The following is an 18,989-nucleotide window of genomic DNA, read 5'->3' as shown; positions in this document are numbered from 1 at the left end:
AGGTTCCAATTTCTCCACATCCTTGAAACCCTATTTTATTGATTTTTGTTGATAAGCAAACTAATGAAACTGGTATCTCATTGTGGTTTTAATTTTCATTTTCCTAATGAATAGTGATATTGACCATGTCTTCATGTGCTTATTGGTTATTTGTGTATCTTCTTTGGAGAAATGTCTACTCAAATCCCTGCCTAATTTTTTATCAGATTGGTTATTTTTGAATTGTAGGAGTTTAATGTATATTCTGAATATTAACCCCTTATCAGATATATGATTCACATATCTTTTCTCCTATTCTGAGGGTTTCCTTTTCACTCTGTTGATAGTATTCTTTGCACAAAAGTTCTTAGATTTATGTAGTGCTGTTTGTCTATTTTTGTTTTTGTTGCCTATACTTTTGGTGTTCATGAAATCATTGTAAAATCCAAGGTCAAGAAGCTGTTCCTCTAACATTTTTGTAATTTAAGCTCAGATTTTACGTCTTTGATCCATTTTGAGTTAATTTTTGTGTATGGTGTCAGATATTGGTCCAACTTATCTTTTGCATATAGATATTTAGTTTTCCCAGCACCATTTGTTGAAAAGATTGTTGTTTCCCCATTGAATGGTCTTGATAATCTTGTCAAAAAATCCTTTGGCAGGGTTTATTTCTGGGCTGTCTATTTTATTCCATTGATCTGTATGTCTGCTTTATGCCAGTACCATGCTGTTTTGGTTACTGTATTTTTGTAGTAAGTTTCCAATTGTTTATTTTTTTGTGTAGAAAAACACTAGTGGCTTTTAATATTAATTTAATAATCATATATCTTACCGAATTCTTACAGTTTTTTAACTGATTGCACAAGGATATAATTATGTCTATTGCAAATAATTATAAATGCTACTTCCTCTCAAAATTTGTCTTTTTTTGTCTAATAGCATTACTTTTAAAACAATTGCGTTAGTTTTATAACAATGTTAAATGATTATGCTGACTATATTCTGTATTTCTTTTTCTCATTTCTGCATTAATGGAAATTCTAATATTTCATTATAGAATATGATGTGGCTTTTGGTTTGAGATATATTCCTATACTTTTGAAGTTGACATCAAAAAGCTTAATTGCAATTTGGCACTTAAGTGCAGTTTGTTTCTTCTTACCATTATCAGGAATAGAATGTTTGTCTGAAGGTATCATGGACGAATTACCTAAGACAGTTTTCGAATCTCTCATTCTCTCTCACCCCATGATGTTTTAGAGGATCTTAAATAATTTACCTTTTTTGTTTTTTGTTTTCAGAATGGCCAAAGTTTTTTAGTTTTGGATGAGCAAAGATTTGCAAAAGAAATTCTTCCCAAATATTTCAAGCACAATAACATGGCAAGCTTTGTGAGGCAACTGAATATGTGTGAGTATGGACAGCAGTTTCTTTGGAGTGCTGTTATCAACCACCAATTAAACCATTTTTTTTCTCATTAGGTTGCTAAAGGAAAGTATATTCCGTACAAGCACCACTAATTTTTCATTCTTGCCTATTTTAGTCATTTCAATTTTGAATCTTTTTCAGATGGTTTTCGCAAAGTAGTACATATTGATTCTGGAATTGTGAAACAGGAAAGAGATGGTCCTGTTGAATTTCAGCATCCTTACTTCAAACAAGGCCAGGATGACTTGTTGGAGAACATTAAAAGGAAGGTGAGTTACTGTTAATGTGAACTAACATCTGATGTTAGAGTATGGACATGGAGTATGCATGGCAAAGATTTTTATTTCAGCTACTGAAATTAAGAATGTTCGGAAGTATACGGAATTCCTTTTTAACCCTTTGCACTCGAATGTCGAGTGTGACTCGACACAGTTAGCATCGGTAGCAGCTGGTATGTTGAGCCACTCTCGAGGCGTAGTTTCACCGCAGGGGAAGGGGGATTTTTGTCTATTTTTCCAGTCTCTTTTCTTGTTTTCATTAGCATGAAAGGACAAGTAAAATGTAAATGCCTTTCAACTGATGTCACCACCTAAGCTTATCTTTTGCATAGGCAGCAATCTTGAGTAGGAGGATTCAAGGCATGAGCCATGGCATCCTGCCTTTTTTTTTTTTTTTTTTTCCGGCATATTATGGGGGTACAAATTTTAAGGTTTCAAAAAATGCCCTTTCCCCCCTCCCCCCACAAGTCTGAGTTTCCAGCGTGACCATCCCCCAGATAGTGCACATCTCACTCATTATGTATGTATATACCCACCCCCTTCCCCCCTTCTACCTGCCAAATACCCAATTACTGTAGTACCTATGTGTCCATTTAGGTGCTTCTCAGTTAATACCAGTTTGCTGGTGAATATATGTGGTGTTTGTTTTTCCATTCATGGGATACTTCACTTAGTAGTATGGGTTCCAGCTCTAACCAGGAAAATATAAGATGTGCTATATCACCGTTGTTTCTTAGAGCTGAATAGTACTCCATGGTATACATATACCACATTTTATTAATCCATTCTTGGATTGATGGGCACTTGGGCTGTTTCCACAGCCTTGCGATTATGAATTGTGCTGCTATAAATATTCGGGTGCAGGTGTCTTTTTTGTAGAGTGTCATTGGATCTTTTGGGCAGATGCCCAGTAATGGGATTGCTGGATCGAATGGTAGATCCACTTGTATTGCTTTAAGGTATCTCCATATTGCTTTCCACAGAGGTTGAACTAGTTTGCACTCCCACCAGCAGTGTAGGAGTGTTCCTCTCCGCATCCACGCCAGCATTTATTGTTCGGCCAGCATTTAATGTTTGGACTTTTTGATAAAGGCCATTCTCACTAGAGTTAAGTGATATCTCATTGTGGTTTTGATTTGTATTTCCCTGATTAGAGATGTTGAGCATTTTTTCATATGTTTGTTGGCCATTCTTTTGTCTTCTTTTTTTTTTTTTTTTTTTTTAAACCTACAGCGTATCTGGATTTTTTTTTTTTTTTAAACCTTCTTTTGTCTTCTTTAGAAAAGTTTCTGTTCAAGTCCTTTGCCCACTTTTTAATAGGGTTATTCGATTTTTTTCTTGCTGATTTTCGTGAGTTCTAAGTAGATTCTAGTTATCAGCCCCTTATCAGATGCGTAGGATGCAAAAATTTTCTCCCATTCTGTAGTTTGTCTGTTTACTTTCATGACTGTTTCTTTGGCTGTGCAGAAGCTTTTTAGTTTGATCATGTCCCATTTATTTATTTTTGTTGCTGCTGTGATTGCCTTTGGGGACTTCTTCACAAAGTCTTTGCCTAGGCCAATGTCTAGGAGAGTGTTTCCAACATTTTCCTCTAGAATTCTAATAGTTTCATCATCTTCCCTTGGTAAAAAACCTTCCTTATCTTTTTGTCTCCTAGGTTTGTTTAGGTTTCTGTTAGCATATCACAGATGTTGTCATGACACAGGGTTTAGTTGAATGATTGGTTTGCCCCCTAGCAGTCCCAGGTTCTGAGTGAATTTCCCCTCCTCAGGATGGATTAGTTTTCCAAAGACATAGAAAGCAGTGATGATGAATATTACTTCGAAAATGAAGAAAAAGGTGAAAAATGTAGAAAGTGAGTTCTCCAAGGATGTGAGTGGAGATGATGAACAAATCGCTGGTCCTAGTGGAACTACAGAAAGGAAAATATTCCTTGCTTTGCCCAGAGATCTGGCTGAAAGTACTGACAGTGACAGTGACATTGAATTCATAAAGGCAAAATGAAGACGCACAATTGTTTATTCGAGTGAGTGATAGAGATATAGGTAATATCATTGAGAAATCGGATATAAGACCCAATGAAAGTTATGTTTCTAGGGGAAAACAAGAAAAAGAAAAGTGGACATCTACATCTCTGAATGACAAATAGCCTAGCAGAATCCCTTTCTCCACTGGTCAGTTACATGTTGGACCTCAAGTTCCTTCTGGATATGCCATACCAATAGACTTTTTTCAGTTGTATTTTACTGAGATGTTGATAAAAAATATAACGGATGAGACAAATGAGTATGCTAGGCATAAAATTAGCCAGAAAGAACTATCCCAGCGATCCACTTGGAATAATTGGAAAGATGTGAGATAGAGGAAATGAAGGCTTTTCTTGGTGTAATACTAAATATGGGTGTATTGAATCACCCCAACTTGCAGAGTTATTGGTCCATGGATTTTGAATCTCATGTACCATTTTTTCGATCTGTTTTCAAAAGAGAAAGGTTCTTGCAAATATTTTGGATGTTACACTTGAAAAACGATCAAAAGTCAAGTAAAGATTTGAGAACAAGAACCGAGAAGGTAAACTGCTTCTTGTCATACCTTGAAATGAAATTTAGGGAGAGATTCTGTCCTAGAAGAGAGATTGCTGTTGATGAGGCTGTTGTTGGTTTCAAGGGAAAGATACACTTCATCACATATAATCCTAAAAAGCCAACAAAATGGGGTGTCCGTTTATATGTCCTCTCAGATTCAAAATGTGGTTACATACATTCATTTGTCCCTTATTATGGAGGAATAACATCTGAAATGTTGGTGAGACCTGTTACTAGCAGAATAGTTTTACAGCTTCATGAAAGATTGAAGAACTCAGTACCTGGTTCTCAAGATTATCATTTCTTCACTGACAGGTATTACACTAGTGTCACTCTTGCAGAGGAATTGTTCAAGGAAAAAACACACTTGACAGGAAAAGTAATGCCCAATAGGAAAGATAATCCACCTGTTATCAAACATCCAAAGCTAAAAGAAAGGAGAGATAGTGGCTTTCAGGGATGAAAATGTAATGCTGCTTGCATGGAAAGACAAGAGGATAGTCACAATGCTCAGTACATGGGACGCTTCAGAGACTGAGTCTGTGGAAAGGAGTGTGTGTGATGGTGGGAAGGAAATAGTTCTCAAACCCAGGGTGGTGACCAACTATACAAAGTTTATGGGGGGGTGTTGATATAGCTGATCACTACACAAGCACATACTGTTTTATGAGGAAGACTCTAAAATGGTAGCGTACATTGTTTTTCTGGGGGCTTGAGGTCAGTGTTGTAAATTCCTATATATTGTACAAAGAATGCCAAAAAAGAAAAAATGAAAAACCGAGAACGCATGTGAAATTTATTGGGAAACTAGTACATGATCTTGTTGGAGAATTCAGAGATAGTACACTAACTTCCAGGGGTAGATTATTATCCACTAACTTAGAGCAACATTTAGATGGAAAGCTCCATATATCACACCCCACCCTAACAAAAAACAAAGATTGTGTTGTTTGTTCTAACAGAAAAATCAAAGGAGGAAAAAAGAGAGACGATTTATATTTGTGAAACGTGTGAATGTAAACCAGGTCTTCATGTGGGTGAATGTTCGAAAAATATCACACCATGAAAAATTATAGAGATTAAATTACTCTTTGAATGTATCAATAATTTGAAATATAAAATAATCCAAATAAATAAGTTTGTATGAAAAGAAACTCCAGTTTTCTATTCTACTGCCGCGCTTTGTAAAATCTGGGGTATTTAAAAAATTAAATCCCAAGTAGAATAAAGGAATTGAGAAAAATGCAAGTGAGTGCAAAGGGTTAAGATGAATTAGACCAATAAAGCTTTAATTAATTATTTGCCTCTATCCTCCCCCCCTCCAACTTTACTGAGGGCTCAGTCTTCAGACACTTTCTAGAGGAAGGAAAATGTTTATATTCTAATTAAGGGTGAGGAGTCATTCATTACAATGGGATGGCTGACTCCTAAGTTAGGTTACAAAAAAAAAAAAGTTAACTCCTACTAGTATGCCAGCTCCCTGCAGCACTTTTTCTGTAGTTCATTGTTTTGTATCCAGTGGCCACAGTAAGTCTCTTGCAAATAATAGTAGACATTAATAGACATCTCTCTTCAAATAATAGAGATTTGGTAATACATTTTTGAATGCATTTGCTTAAATATTTTACTAAATCCATAAAAGGGGTGGACTATGAAAGAAAATGGCCTAACTTGCAGCTATTACTGCATAAAATTTATTTAAATGTGGAATGTGGTAACAAGCTTGGGGGAATTACAGGGAATTTGACAGAAGGGAGACAAAAAGATCCTAAGATGGTCCTGCTCATGGAAACTTAAAAAATAAGCTGGTTATTCCATGTTTCCTCTCCCATTTAGATATGAAGTTTATTTTTTCTCTAGAATTTCATCCTGGACTGTTGGAACCAGATCTCGATTTCTGAACAGGGGTACAAAAACCTCTTATCATAGGAAAGCTTTGAATTACAATCACGGATATTTAGTATTTGTTTGATTTTCTAAATTTACTTTTTGAAAGGTTTCATCTTCAAAACCAGAAGAAAATAAAATTCGTCAGGAAGATTTAACAAAAATTATCAGTAGTGCTCAGAAGGTTCAAATAAAACAAGAAACTATTGAATCCAGGCTTTCTGAATTAAAAAGGTAAAGTATTCCAAATATAATTCTAATTTGGGGGTTGGGGGTATGGATGTTTGTTGGGAGTTGGAGGTTGTCTGGTCCTTTAAGTACTTTAGATCATTTTGTTTAAGCCAAGATCAAAGGTTGTTTTTCTGCAAGTATTGGTCCATATGGCCATAGGCATTACCCTAATTTTATGTTTTTTTTTTTTTTTTTTCTTTTTCTGAGCTCAAGCGATCCTCCTGCCTCAGCCTCCCGAGTAGCTGGGACTACAGGCGTGTGCCACCACACCCAGCTAATTTTTTCTATTTTTAGTTGCTCAGCTAATTTCTTTCTATTTTTAGTGGAGACAGGGTCTCACTCTTGCTGAGGCTGGTCTGGAACTCCTGACCTCAAGGGATCCTCTTTCCTCAGCCTCCCTGAGTGCTAGGCTTACAAGTGTGAACCACCACACCTGGCCAATATTATGTTTTAATTATGGTAATTAGAAGAATATATGAACCTAAGCACATCAGAACAATTTTATGTATGTCTTACTGATGAAACAGTAAATCTTTAAGTTGGCGTAGAAAATATGATTCTACTTAGATTAGCTTTCATATGATGTTCACAGACAATTGAGGGCACATTTGTCATAAAAATCCTATGTTACCCATACTTTCTTTTATGGCTGTTTGTTAAGATTTCTTTATGTGGCTTACCTCTTAGGAAAAAGTAGGACACAAAAAATAGGGAGAAAAGGATACAAAAGAGTTGCCCTACTTGATATTTACTTCCACGTAGATTTGGGAATGTGTTATTCAAAAGTTTCATCTAAAGAAAGGTGCTTTATTTTGCTACATTTCTTGGTGTCATTCTAACTTACCATAATAATAACTTGTTTATAGAGTAGATGTGTATTACTCTTGTTAGTAAGTAACTGGAATTTTCCCTTGTCCTAATAGGTGCCAAGGGCTTGATAGTAGTTATTTTATATACCTTCTCTCCCATTTCAAATGTGGAATATTAGTTTAGTTATTCTTGCTGCAAATATTTTCATTAAAAGAGGAACTTTGGACTTCGTTTTTTTTTGTTTTTGAATAAGCCTCGAGTGTTATAAGTATCGTAAGCCTTAGTCTTTCCCATTTTGCCTATTTAACCACTCACGCTATTTACTATACCTCGTATCTTGTGTTTACTAGCTGCCCTTGACCCAGTTCTTTGGATCTCAGGCTTAGCCCTTAAGAAAAAGGATTCCCAAATCATCTTTTCAGTCCTAGAAAGAGCCATTTTCTACTTATCTTAATTAGGCAGATATTAGCATCTTTAAATTTGAGTCAGAAAAAACGTGATATTCAGTAAATATTAAAGAAAATCTTTTTTCTAATACCTTTATATGTATATCAGTAGTCTCTTTTGTAATAAATAGTTTGGATTAAGGCAGATAGCTTTTGTGGAGATTAACAGAAGATCAAGAATTAAAGCATTTAATGGGTGGATTATCTGTCATGCCTTCTCAGCATTATCAGTGCTGCTAACATTTAGTAACTGCAGTTTCAATAAAAAATGGTGAATGAAGAAAAAGAAACTATTAAAATTGGGCAAGTTATTGGTTTATCATATTCTTGGATATGGTTTTCAAAAATAAAACATTTTCGTGGTTTGCATATGCTTTTGTTTGAGACAAATCCTAAGATAGTTTTAATGTCTGAAACTTTACTTTGACTTTAACACCAAATTATTTGTATGATCTCTAGCAAGTCACCTAAATTCTCTGAATTCACTAATTTACCTTAGTGTCCTCATCTATAAAATAAAGTAAATGATTCCTTTTTGGTGATTTTTAGAGATGTTTTAAATAAGTAATACACATAAAATGCTTAGCATAGTACCTGCAACATAGTAAATGCTAGGTAAATGTCACTTCTTTTTGTTTTCTGAGGCGATTCACAAGGCCTGAATTCACTTGGTACAGCCACAGTTGAAAGGTTAGCTTATTTTTTAAATAAAAAGTTTTGAACCAGATTGTTCAAAGGAGTAAATTACCAACTACTATAATGATGTAGGTATATTTCTTAAGTTTTTGTGTATATATTGCCATGAGCAGCAGATACTACAATTAAGAAGGAATGATTTTGGAGTTATATCAAGGTAGTTATATAATTATATTCCAATGTAATTCATAGTTTTCCTAGTCTCATAAAAATATGTAGTAAAAATAAGTATAGTTAAGTTCTCTGGTATTCTTAATTAAAGACACTGAGGCCTTGTTTTCTGACTAATTTTGTTTTGTTATTATATCATAGTGAAAATGAGTCCCTTTGGAAGGAAGTGTCAGAATTACGAGCAAAGCACGCACAACAGCAGCAAGTTATTCGAAAAGTAAGAAGCTCTTTTTCCCAGAACCATAATGACATTTGTTTAATGGGTACTGTTTGTGACTCAAAAAAGTCTCTATTGAGTATCAGTGATTGATGTTAGTTTCTTATATGTTGGGTACACAAGTAGAAGTAAAACAAATCAAGTTAAGCTAAGTGTTATTTATTCTTTTTAATAAAAGCATTTCTCATTTGCCAAGGATGGTCATTCTAAAGTCCCAGATAATGTCTCAGTAGCTTTTAGAAAATGATGTTTTGCCTAATACAACAATTTTGAGATACTTTATTGTTGGGAGCTTAATTAATATACTACCAATTTCTTAACTTTTTAAATTAATATAAAACAGCCTTGCTATGTTTTGGTTTTTTAACTATAAAAGACTTAGTTAAAAATCTCAGAAGATATATGACAATTATTTTCAAATTAGTTAACCATATTATGAGTTCAAGAAATGGTTTATCAATGTATGCCATTAATAGTCTATGCAGAAAAGCAGTTAATAAAGTGTTGTAAAATGACCCTAGATTTTAGTATGAGTTGAATATTTAATGGAATTGGAATTCCTCTGTTTCATTGTGTCCTTGTGATTTAATCTTTAGATATCAACTTTCATTTCTTAATACCAAGTGAAACAAAAGTAATTAAGATAGCTATTTTTTGCTTATGAGGAAATTGGACTCTGAGTATAAGCAACAGGTTTTTTGTGGGGGAGGGGAGTTTCAACTTGTTCCTGTTCAGAAAGCCCTTGAGCTAAAAATAGGGTTATGACTGACAGGATCTGGGTCTGGTGGAGCAGGCTTAGAGCAGAGATGAATAGCAGTAGCAGCCTTTGGACTGTAGTAAAAGTAAATATACCATTTTTAAAAAAAATCAGTATGCAAGTGAAGGTTGAATGTAGTAGAGTTCAATTCTAAGTGTTTAGTCCGAGTACATACATTTTTAAAATGTCTATAGGTGACTAATACACAACCCTGTTAAGAATGTCTAATTTAAAACAATAGATATCCCTTAACTTGTACTTTATGGAGAAAAATCTGTTAGCATTTTTCAGAAACAATGTTTTAGTTAATAATCAGCTTCAATGCTCCATAATCTGTAGATTTTTTTTTTCTAAAAGCAAGCATGGTTGGTAAAATATTTACATTACATTTCAATTTTTCATGAACGAACACTAACATTCTGTCTGATGAAATTGGAGTTTGAATCTATGTGTTTTGGTGAGTGGAGCTTACATAATATATGATAATAACCAATAATTTTTACTCTGCTTATGGAATTGGTTCCTAACTCTGCCATTTACTCTTTGGCCAAGGATTAATTGAGAATAGTATGTGTGAGGTACCCGTTAAAAGACTTGTCAGATACAGAAGTTAAATGCTATAAATGTTAGATGGCTCATCTTCAGAGAAAAACCCCGTATAACATGATGCAGAAGTGTTAAAAGAGAACATAGGTATAGAAAACTCTCAGGATAAATTTAGTCCATGATGTTATTATAAAATCAACCACTGATATTTTTAGAATCTTTCCATAAATTTATAAATAAAAAACATTTATGTTGAATTGGTTCATAGATATCTTTAAGCTTAACTGTTGTCTTTTCATTAGCTGTTAGTATTTTCTTTTGAATAGGCATTTTAGGGACTAACCTTCTTTTCAAAGACTCTAATGTTTTCTAGCTCTTAAGTGAAAATATCTGTATTTTTGTCCATTGAAAAGATATTGATTATAGAGTAGCCTCTTTTGTGGGAAGGGAATACACAATGTTAGAGCTATATGATAGCTCTGGTAGCTATACAATACCTCTTGGATCCTCAATTTTTTAGCGCCTTTAGGAAGTTGACAGTATAATTTCAAGGCATACCTTAAGCTGGTGGTTCTCGCTCACATCAGTATCCAGCTACGCTGGAGAGCTTACTAATAAACACATTACTGGGCCCTATGCCCTGTATTTCACATTCAACAATTAGGGCTAAGAATTTACATGTCTAACAAGTTCCTAGGCCAGTGCTGCTTAGCCCATAGACCACACTTTCTGAAACACTGCTATAAAATCTGAAGGTTTGTTTGTATGTCTTGATCTGTTTAATAGTTTTCTCTCAAAATGTAATGAGATGCTGAAGATTAAATCAGCTTCTTTTGATTGTTGGGGAAGGTTTGACAGATATGCCTCATCATTAATCTTTATAGACTCAGCCAGTAAACTTTCTTTTAACTTGGAAATTTATGATCTATTCTGAGAGGATTGGCAGTTTGTTTTGCCTCTGATTATATTACCTTGTATAAGAAAAATGTCACCTATGGAACACAAGTTTTCTCTTTTGCATTGTAATGTAATCTTCTTGAAAGTATTTGAAGTAAAAAGTTGGGATGTACATCCAAGCCAGTTTTGTATTTATTACCAAAACAAATAACTCCTGGAAGCTGGTATGTTTCTTTATCTATCAGTTGTAAGATGCATCCAAATTTCAAATGTTAATATGTGAAAAATATGTGACTTAGAATATAGGGTGTATATCATCTGAATTAGTTTTTAAAAGAATTCATTTCATAAAGAATTGAAAGTCATATAGGAAAAATTTTTACTTATTTTCCTTTCAGATTGTCCAATTTATTGTTACATTGGTTCAGAATAACCAACTTGTGAGTTTAAAACGTAAAAGGTAAGTTTTTATTTTATTTTTTTTTATAGATTTTTTTTATTTTTTTTTATTTTTTTTTATTTTGGCATATTATGGGGGTACAGATTTTAAGGTTTGAATAAATGCCCAGGTAAGTTTTTATTATAAAACATTTTGACCTGTGCATAGACAGGCAAACTTTTTAGTATTTAACTATGAATGGCCTATATTTGCTGAGTAGTGTATGCCTGTTTTCCCAAAAGAACAGTCCTCCCTTGTGAAATTATACTCATTATATCTCAAGGGTGGTGCTATTTTCTACTTCTTTTATCCTGCTGATGTTTTTGAGAGATAAGGGTAGCCTACCCTAAATAGTCATTTTATAGACATACATACAGTTAATAAAGAATTCATTTTACATTCACATTAGCAATTTAAAGTAGCATTGGGAGGCCTGAGTGAGGGAAATTCTAAAAAATGAGACTATATTGTAAAAAAAATCAATAGTTGTTTTATTTGATCTCTTGTATGTTTAATCCACTCAGTAGTCATTTTAAACCTGTATCTCACCTATGGGTCATAATACCAGTAAATGTCAGTAGCTACCATTGTCATAGCAAAAATATAAGAAGAATAATGGACAAAAGGAATAGTTGGAAAGAGAAAAAAATTATCTGTAAGGCTATAAGATAGTGGAAAAGCTTGATTATGAGCTTTGTGGTTTTAACTCTGTCTCCCCTAATTAATTCTGAAAGATATTGCCTATTTTTTTCTTTTTACTATGTAAATACAGTTCATAATGAGTTGTGTAGTTCAGTAGGCAGTGAAGTATATCTGGAGAAACTAGTTCATTATATTTATTATAACAAGTACTATAAAAGAATGGAGAACTAAAAGTTCTAGACATTCTCGTTCCTCAGTTTCTATTCCTAAGATATAATCATTTTTAAGAGTTTTTTCATTTTCACTGAAATTTTTTATTCATTGTTAAGGTGAGAGTGTGTGCGTGTGTGTGTGTGTAAGTAGAAACAATTTAAATTTCTTGTATGTTTGCTTCACTGAACTGTGAATATTCTTCATTTTCAGGCCTTTACTTCTAAACACTAATGGAGCCCAAAAGAAGAATCTATTTCAACACATAGTCAAAGAACCAACTGATAATCACCATCATAAAGTAATTTTTTTTGTTAGAGTCCATTTTATATTTGTCTCAAACTAGATTTTATTATGGCAGTGTTTCATGCATTCAAAATTTAGTGAAGAATAGTTAAGTGCTCATCCCACAGCTTTGTTAAATCGTGTCCTTTTTCAATATTTGCTTCAGCTTGTTTTAAGAAATAAATCATTACAAATATAGTTGTCCCAGTTGCCTGTTTGCAAGTTCATTTCTCTCCTTCTTTCATCCCCCCTCTTTCTCTCTCATCTCACCTAGAGGTAATCACTATCTTGAATTAATATTTTTGATTCCCGTGGCCATTTTGTATGTGTGAATCTAAGAGCAGTATTTGGTATTATTTTGCATATTTCTAAACTTCATATAAATGATACCATTTTATACATATCATTTTGCAATGTGGTTTTTTTTACTTGGTATTGCTTTTGAGATTTGTAGAACATAGAGATTTAGTTCATTTATTTCAATGCTATGTAATATTAATTGAAGATAATAATGTAATAATATAATTATGATAATGCAATGTGCATTCTTCTATTGGCTATTTTATTTCCAGCTTTTATTATAAATGTGCACTGACTAGGCAGCTTTTAACTTTTTAAAAAAATATTTCAAAATACTTTCGTTTACCTTCATTTTTGTCACATACTCTAATTTTCAAACTTACATCCAGTGGCAAATTAGTCCAGTCCAGAGTCTAAACCTTTTTATTATCTTATTGTCATTGTTACTTTCAAATTTTATAATTGTAAATATTGTTTCAGATTTATTATTAAAGCACCAAGATTTTTGTACTTGGGCATATCAGTTAACCTCACATCTGGTTCCCCTTGCCACCACTGTTTCTGAATAGTCAAGCATACCTAAATACGTTTGTTTTTAGGATTGAAGGCTCATGTAAATGGGTGAAGATTTTTTAATTTAACTGGATTTATGTATCTTAAAATATTTCGTGTATTTTGCCTCCATATTGTTGTATTTAAATTTATAGATTTTTTTATGTTATAGTAATGATTAGTTTGCTTTGGAGGATTGAACTTATTTTATTAATGTAACTATGGCCTGAATATGTTTGTACCTTAATATTAATAAAAAATAAAAAGCCAGGCTGACAGTTAACTGTGACATAGTTGAAGTACTTGTTTTCTATTGGTGAAGCTAGTTAATGAGTAAGAAAATGTGTGTAAAAACAGAGTAACTTGAGCTGAAATAATCTGTCAGCACAGTGGTGATCAATAATTATACTTGAAATTTCTAGTGAAGTCTTAAGACTTTTTTTGTTTTTACTCTTAAAGTAAAAAAAATACTTCAGATTTGAAGATCTTTCCATAGAAACATTCTTAGATATGTCATCTTCAGGGGCCGTCACAGCAAAAAAAATAATTAAGTTGAATGCACATAATGTACCTCATGCCTCTGTAAATTGGTGCAATTAATACCAATTAGTATATAAGCCCCATAAAAGCAGAGAGTATATTTATTTTGCCTACCATTAGCTGCCCAGTTACTTTTTAAATTATAACTTGTTTGATGGTATGATTTCAAATTTTAGACATATTTTTCTCCCTGATTTTTTAGGTTCCACACAGTCGTACTGAAGGTTTAAAGCCAAGGGAGCGGATTTCAGATGACATCATTATTTATGATGTTACTGATGATAATGCAGATGAAGAAAATATCCCAGTTATTCCAGAAACTAATGAGGATGTTATATCTGATCCCTCCAAGTAAGGAGTTTGAGATAAAATTTGTGAAAATATTGATCACTTTTCTTATTATAGAGCTAAATTCAAAACTACTTTGTTCTTTAATAAGTATCTGTCTCATATTTGGATTATTAAACTGAATATAATAATCAAGCCAAATTATTCAACCCATTAAAGCCTCACCTCTTCTTCCCCTCAAATGAAGAAATAATGAGAATTGATTGACTTTTTTATTTTGGAATTGAACAGTTTTCATTGATGCTTCATAATCTTGTATCTTATGAAGTATCAATACTGTAATTAAGCTATGCAGGAAATTTAAGCCGTTCAATATGTGGTATGGAGAGAGAGTTTTTCATGGGGAATGAATGGATAGAATTTATTGAACTTGTCTGATAATATAATTGGTTCTTCTTTCTCATATCTTTGATCTAGCTGTAGCCAGTACCCTGATATTGTTATTGTTGAAGATGACAATGAGGATGAGTATGCACCTGTCATTCAGAGTGGAGAGCAGAGTGAAGCAGCCAGAGAATCCCTAAGTTCAAGCAATGATGGCACCAGTCCTCTCATGTCTAGTGCTGTGCAGATAAATGGCTCATCCAGTCTGACCACAGAAGATCCTGTGACCATGATGGATTCCATTTTAAATGATAACATCAATCTTTTGGGAAAGTGAGTGCTCATGTAGATATTGTCTAAAATTATTTACTTTCTGTGTTCAGTTCACATATTCTGTTATTCTTTGATCTTCCTTTGTGATGATAAACCCATGTAGTCTATCTTTCTCTGTTTTGTTCAGGGTTGAACTCTGTCGTGAAAGGAATTTAATCATCCCAAGAGTAGTCTTTGGGTTTTCCTGGCAATTCCTCACATTTCTTTACTTGTTTTGAGACTACATAAGGTGTTTGTGATTTTGTGTGTTTGTCTTTGTATTAGGACTACGTACAATAATATAATTTCTATTAAGGGACTTATTTTGTAACATAAAACTAATAATCAGTAATGAATTTAAACATTTTGTAATAGTATAGAGGAAAAAGGTGAATCAGATTGTATTGCAGAAGCTTTTTTCTTCAAACACTAAAGTTTTGCGTAAAGACTGAGTTCTGAGTTAATCACCTTTTCAGGAATCCCAAATCTTAAACTCTCTTGAGATTAAGAACTGATTAGGATTCAGCAGTTGCTAGCAATATTTTACCTAACCAGGTTATAATGGTGATTTTTAAATATAAAAACAAGGAAACCTAACATTTGGTTTTTTTTATATATTTTTTTTCTTAGGGTTGAGCTGTTGGATTATCTTGACAGTATTGATTGCAGTTTAGAGGACTTCCAAGCCATGCTGTCAGGAAGACAGTTTAGCATAGACCCAGATCTCCTGGTTGATGTAGGTACTTTGGATAATCTTTTGTGTACTGGTAATTTGTGTATTTATGTATATTATTTAAAAATGGACACATCTTTTTTTTTTTTAATTATATACTGTGGTTTTTGCATTTTCTTTTTTTAAAATAAACAGTTTTGTTTATCAGAAAGAAGGAAAAAATGGGTTTGGGACTTTGAAGGAGGGTAATCACTACTTGCTCCTGGGTAGGGCAGTTCAGTTAATCTCCTGTGACAACATATCAAATCTGTTCAGCAGTACTATTAAATCCAGGTCTTGTCTGGACTTGTCACTGTGTTATGTTTTGTTCTGGAATAAATTGTTACTGAATAGAAATCTGTGAAAGTTAGTAATAGAGGTACTTAGCTAAGAAATAGCATGGACACATTTATTAATACTTTAGGAATTAACATTTTCTACTCAAATATATTTTTAATATATTTGCTATATTTTTATGTCTTGAGTCCCAAGGTTCCCCTGCTTCAGTCTCCACTACCATCTCTATGAACTTGACTCCAATATTATCTGGGCTGTGAGTCCTTATCTACCATTTCTCATACTTAATCACCTTTCTCACTGTCTTCCCTCTTGTTCCTGCTATTCTTCCTTCCCTTACCTACAGCTTCCTAGATGGCCTGGCCTTGCTCAGATAAATCTTTTTCTTTGTCCTTTGTCCATTTTCTGTTGTGAACAGCTTTCTCTTTTTATTCAGAAAAGTTTTGTTACTCCTTTTTCTGTGTTTCTTGCCTTAAGTTGCAGCTTATCACATCAAAAGATTCTATAGTTTTACCCTTTTGAGAACCTCTCAATGAGGCTAAAGGAATTAGTCCTTTTTACTCTCAATCTTATTTTAAGTCCATTAATTTACCACTTTACTCCTGTACTTTTCATCAGTCTTTGTCAGTGATCCATGACTTTATCACCCTTTCCAAATCATCAGCACCTCTGAGAGTGGATTTCACTTTCTTTGAAGATTTCCTTTCCATGCTGACCTGTATAACTATATTAAGTGAATTAAGCATTCATGTTGATGACCTCCTTCAACTTGTTAATGGTAACCTGACAGTCCTTCTTGATTCTATCAGCTCTTATTCCCACTCTAGAATCCAGGGACCTTTTAAAATATCTTCCCTTTAAATCACTAAAAATGAAGAGAATCCCATAATTCTAGCCATTTACAAATCTTTGCTGTCTTTAACTAGGCCATTTTAATCCAACTTTGGAACATTTGTCACACTTGCCCTCAAGACCTTATCCAGCCAGCTCCTCCCCGTTCACAGAAGATAATTCAGTGTGCCCTGGTCCTCTCATAAGGTGTGTCTGTTTCCAATTTCATATCTTTTCTTCTTAGAGGAAATGCTTACTTCTTCTTTAAAGCTAATTTATACTGCTGCCTGCTGTCTATCTATATTTTTTTCTCTGTCCTTATTCTTTCCCCTGTGCCTTCAATAGGTACAGATCTTCTCTTTCTTAAAAGACAAGCATTTTGACATTTTGCTCATTTACCATTCTGTTTCTCTCACTTTTTCACTATAAAACGTTAGAAATGAGCGGTTATATTTGTTACCTCTTTTTTACTCTATTTTTTCTGAAACTTTCTATTGTTTTGCTTATTTACTCTAACTCTGTGCTGTCTCTGTTGTCTTGGTTTTCCATTCATTATAAGTAGACTGTGTGTGTTTTTTTGGTTTGTTTTGCTAAATCAGTCCAGTGGGCTAGTGGAGGAAGGTTTGTTTTGACTCAGATAAGTCTGGGTTCCATTATTGACTCATGTTATTTACTAGCTGTGTTACTAACCTTGGAAAATTAACCTCTCTTACCTGGTTTTCCCATCTATTAAATGTGGCTAATGCCTAACATGAAGGACTGTTGCAAGAATTATAAATAATTAGCACTATTATTATTAATGAGTGTTCTGTACAACAGAACTTTTTTCATTGACTTTAGAGGCACTGGACTTTTTTGTTCTTTTCTGTCTGCCTAACCATCTCTATTTTCTCTAAGAGCTTTTCCTTTTTTCTAATGTTTTAACTTACGGGCATTCCCAATGCACCCCATCTTTTATCCTCCTTTTTATTTTTTCTACCTTCTTTTTCTACTCTTCCTATGTGATGAGATTTTGGCTTGTAAGATTGCTCTCAAATATGTATCTCCAGCTCTTAACATTTTTTAAAGTAAACTTGGCATAAATTCTAATTTAATGCCTTTGGGATCATCGATTATATCTTGCCTCAGATTGTGTTCAATGCCATACTTTCCTTTATTCTCTACATTAGTTACCCTTTACAGCTTTCTTATTTTCTATAGTGGTATCAGACTTCTGTTTAATCACCCAGGATAGTTATTACAGAAACACCTTGGTTTCCCTTCTTTGTCTTTATCTCATCACTCACTAAGTCCTGTCTGTTTTCTAAAATAGTATTCACAAGGCATCCCTACTTGTTTCCACTTTTGCTTCTCTCATTCAAGATCCTCATTATTTTATCCTTGAATTATGCTGTATTGTCATAAACAAAAAAATCTATGAATTACCTTGTTTTCTGGACTGGGAAAGATGGTAAAAATGTGAATAAATGTGCTGATGAAGAATAGTTTCTTTCTGCAGAGTTCAGTACTGCATATCTCAAAGTGTAGTCAGCAGGAGGGGCCTGGCCTTAAAATTCAACCAGCTGTGACAGCTCATATTAATATATGGTCTCTTTTTTTCTACTTTATATCATTTGTCTGCTGGGAATACATGTAAGATATTCCTGAGTCAATGTGAGGTACAGGTTGTGGGACAAAGAGGGGAAGACAGGAGCTTACACTGCTGGCCCTCTTCAGGTGCCACCCTCAGTTTGGGGCAAAATCTGGTTAGGCCTGTTAGGGAGTAACAGGCTGAACTGGCAGAGATTAGTTATCATGTGTACCTATCTACTCTCAAGGATCTGAGCTGTCTTTCTCTTCTGGGAATGGTAGTTGGAATGAAAGGAGAAAGAGGAAATAAAAAGAAAAGGAAAAGCCAGGGATTTTTATAGGACAACTGTGAATGTGGAACTTTAAGGAGAAGAATCAGTGTCTAGAGAGCATGGAAGAAGGATCTACCTGTGGCTTCTCTGCATTTTATTCTATCCAGTAAACTATTTGGTATGCTCATTCTCATAAAATGACCTTATTTCATTGGTCAGGCCATTCCCAAGGCTTTATTGCTGAGAGGATATGGCCTCATCCACTGACCTCACTGTACTTTTTGAACCTGTGTATGTAACTATTAAATTCAGAACTTCTGTTGTTATTTGTTATATATCTGTGTATATAACTCACTATTCAGTTCCGAACTTCTGTGTTATTTCTATATTCACTGGCCTTACCTATTTCTAGAACATACCCTACTTTC

The 18,989-nt window shown here is 33.7% G+C and overlaps 1 protein-coding gene across 2 annotated transcripts in view; it reads left to right on the top strand.

Annotated features, from left to right (window-relative positions):
* Positions 1–18,989, top strand: part of HSF2 (heat shock transcription factor 2) — a 42,793-nt gene that overhangs the window by 11,807 nt on the left and 11,997 nt on the right. For both annotated transcript variants that reach the window (XM_012777545.3, XM_012777544.3), the window contains exons 2-10: positions 1,281–1,389; positions 1,549–1,676; positions 6,267–6,391; positions 8,653–8,728; positions 11,327–11,388; positions 12,433–12,520; positions 14,099–14,247; positions 14,662–14,901; positions 15,511–15,616. In XM_012777545.3, the coding sequence (XP_012632999.1) occupies positions 1,281–1,389; positions 1,549–1,676; positions 6,267–6,391; positions 8,653–8,728; positions 11,327–11,388; positions 12,433–12,520; positions 14,099–14,247; positions 14,662–14,901; positions 15,511–15,616 (1,083 nt within the window). The remainder of the gene's footprint in view (positions 1–1,280; positions 1,390–1,548; positions 1,677–6,266; positions 6,392–8,652; positions 8,729–11,326; positions 11,389–12,432; positions 12,521–14,098; positions 14,248–14,661; positions 14,902–15,510; positions 15,617–18,989) is intronic.

Source organism: Microcebus murinus, chromosome 5 (genome assembly GCF_040939455.1).
Source record: "Microcebus murinus isolate Inina chromosome 5, M.murinus_Inina_mat1.0, whole genome shotgun sequence".
NCBI lineage: Eukaryota > Metazoa > Chordata > Mammalia > Primates > Cheirogaleidae > Microcebus > Microcebus murinus.
Note: the sequence above shows the minus strand (reverse complement) of the source record. Positions and strands in the feature narration are given on the sequence as shown.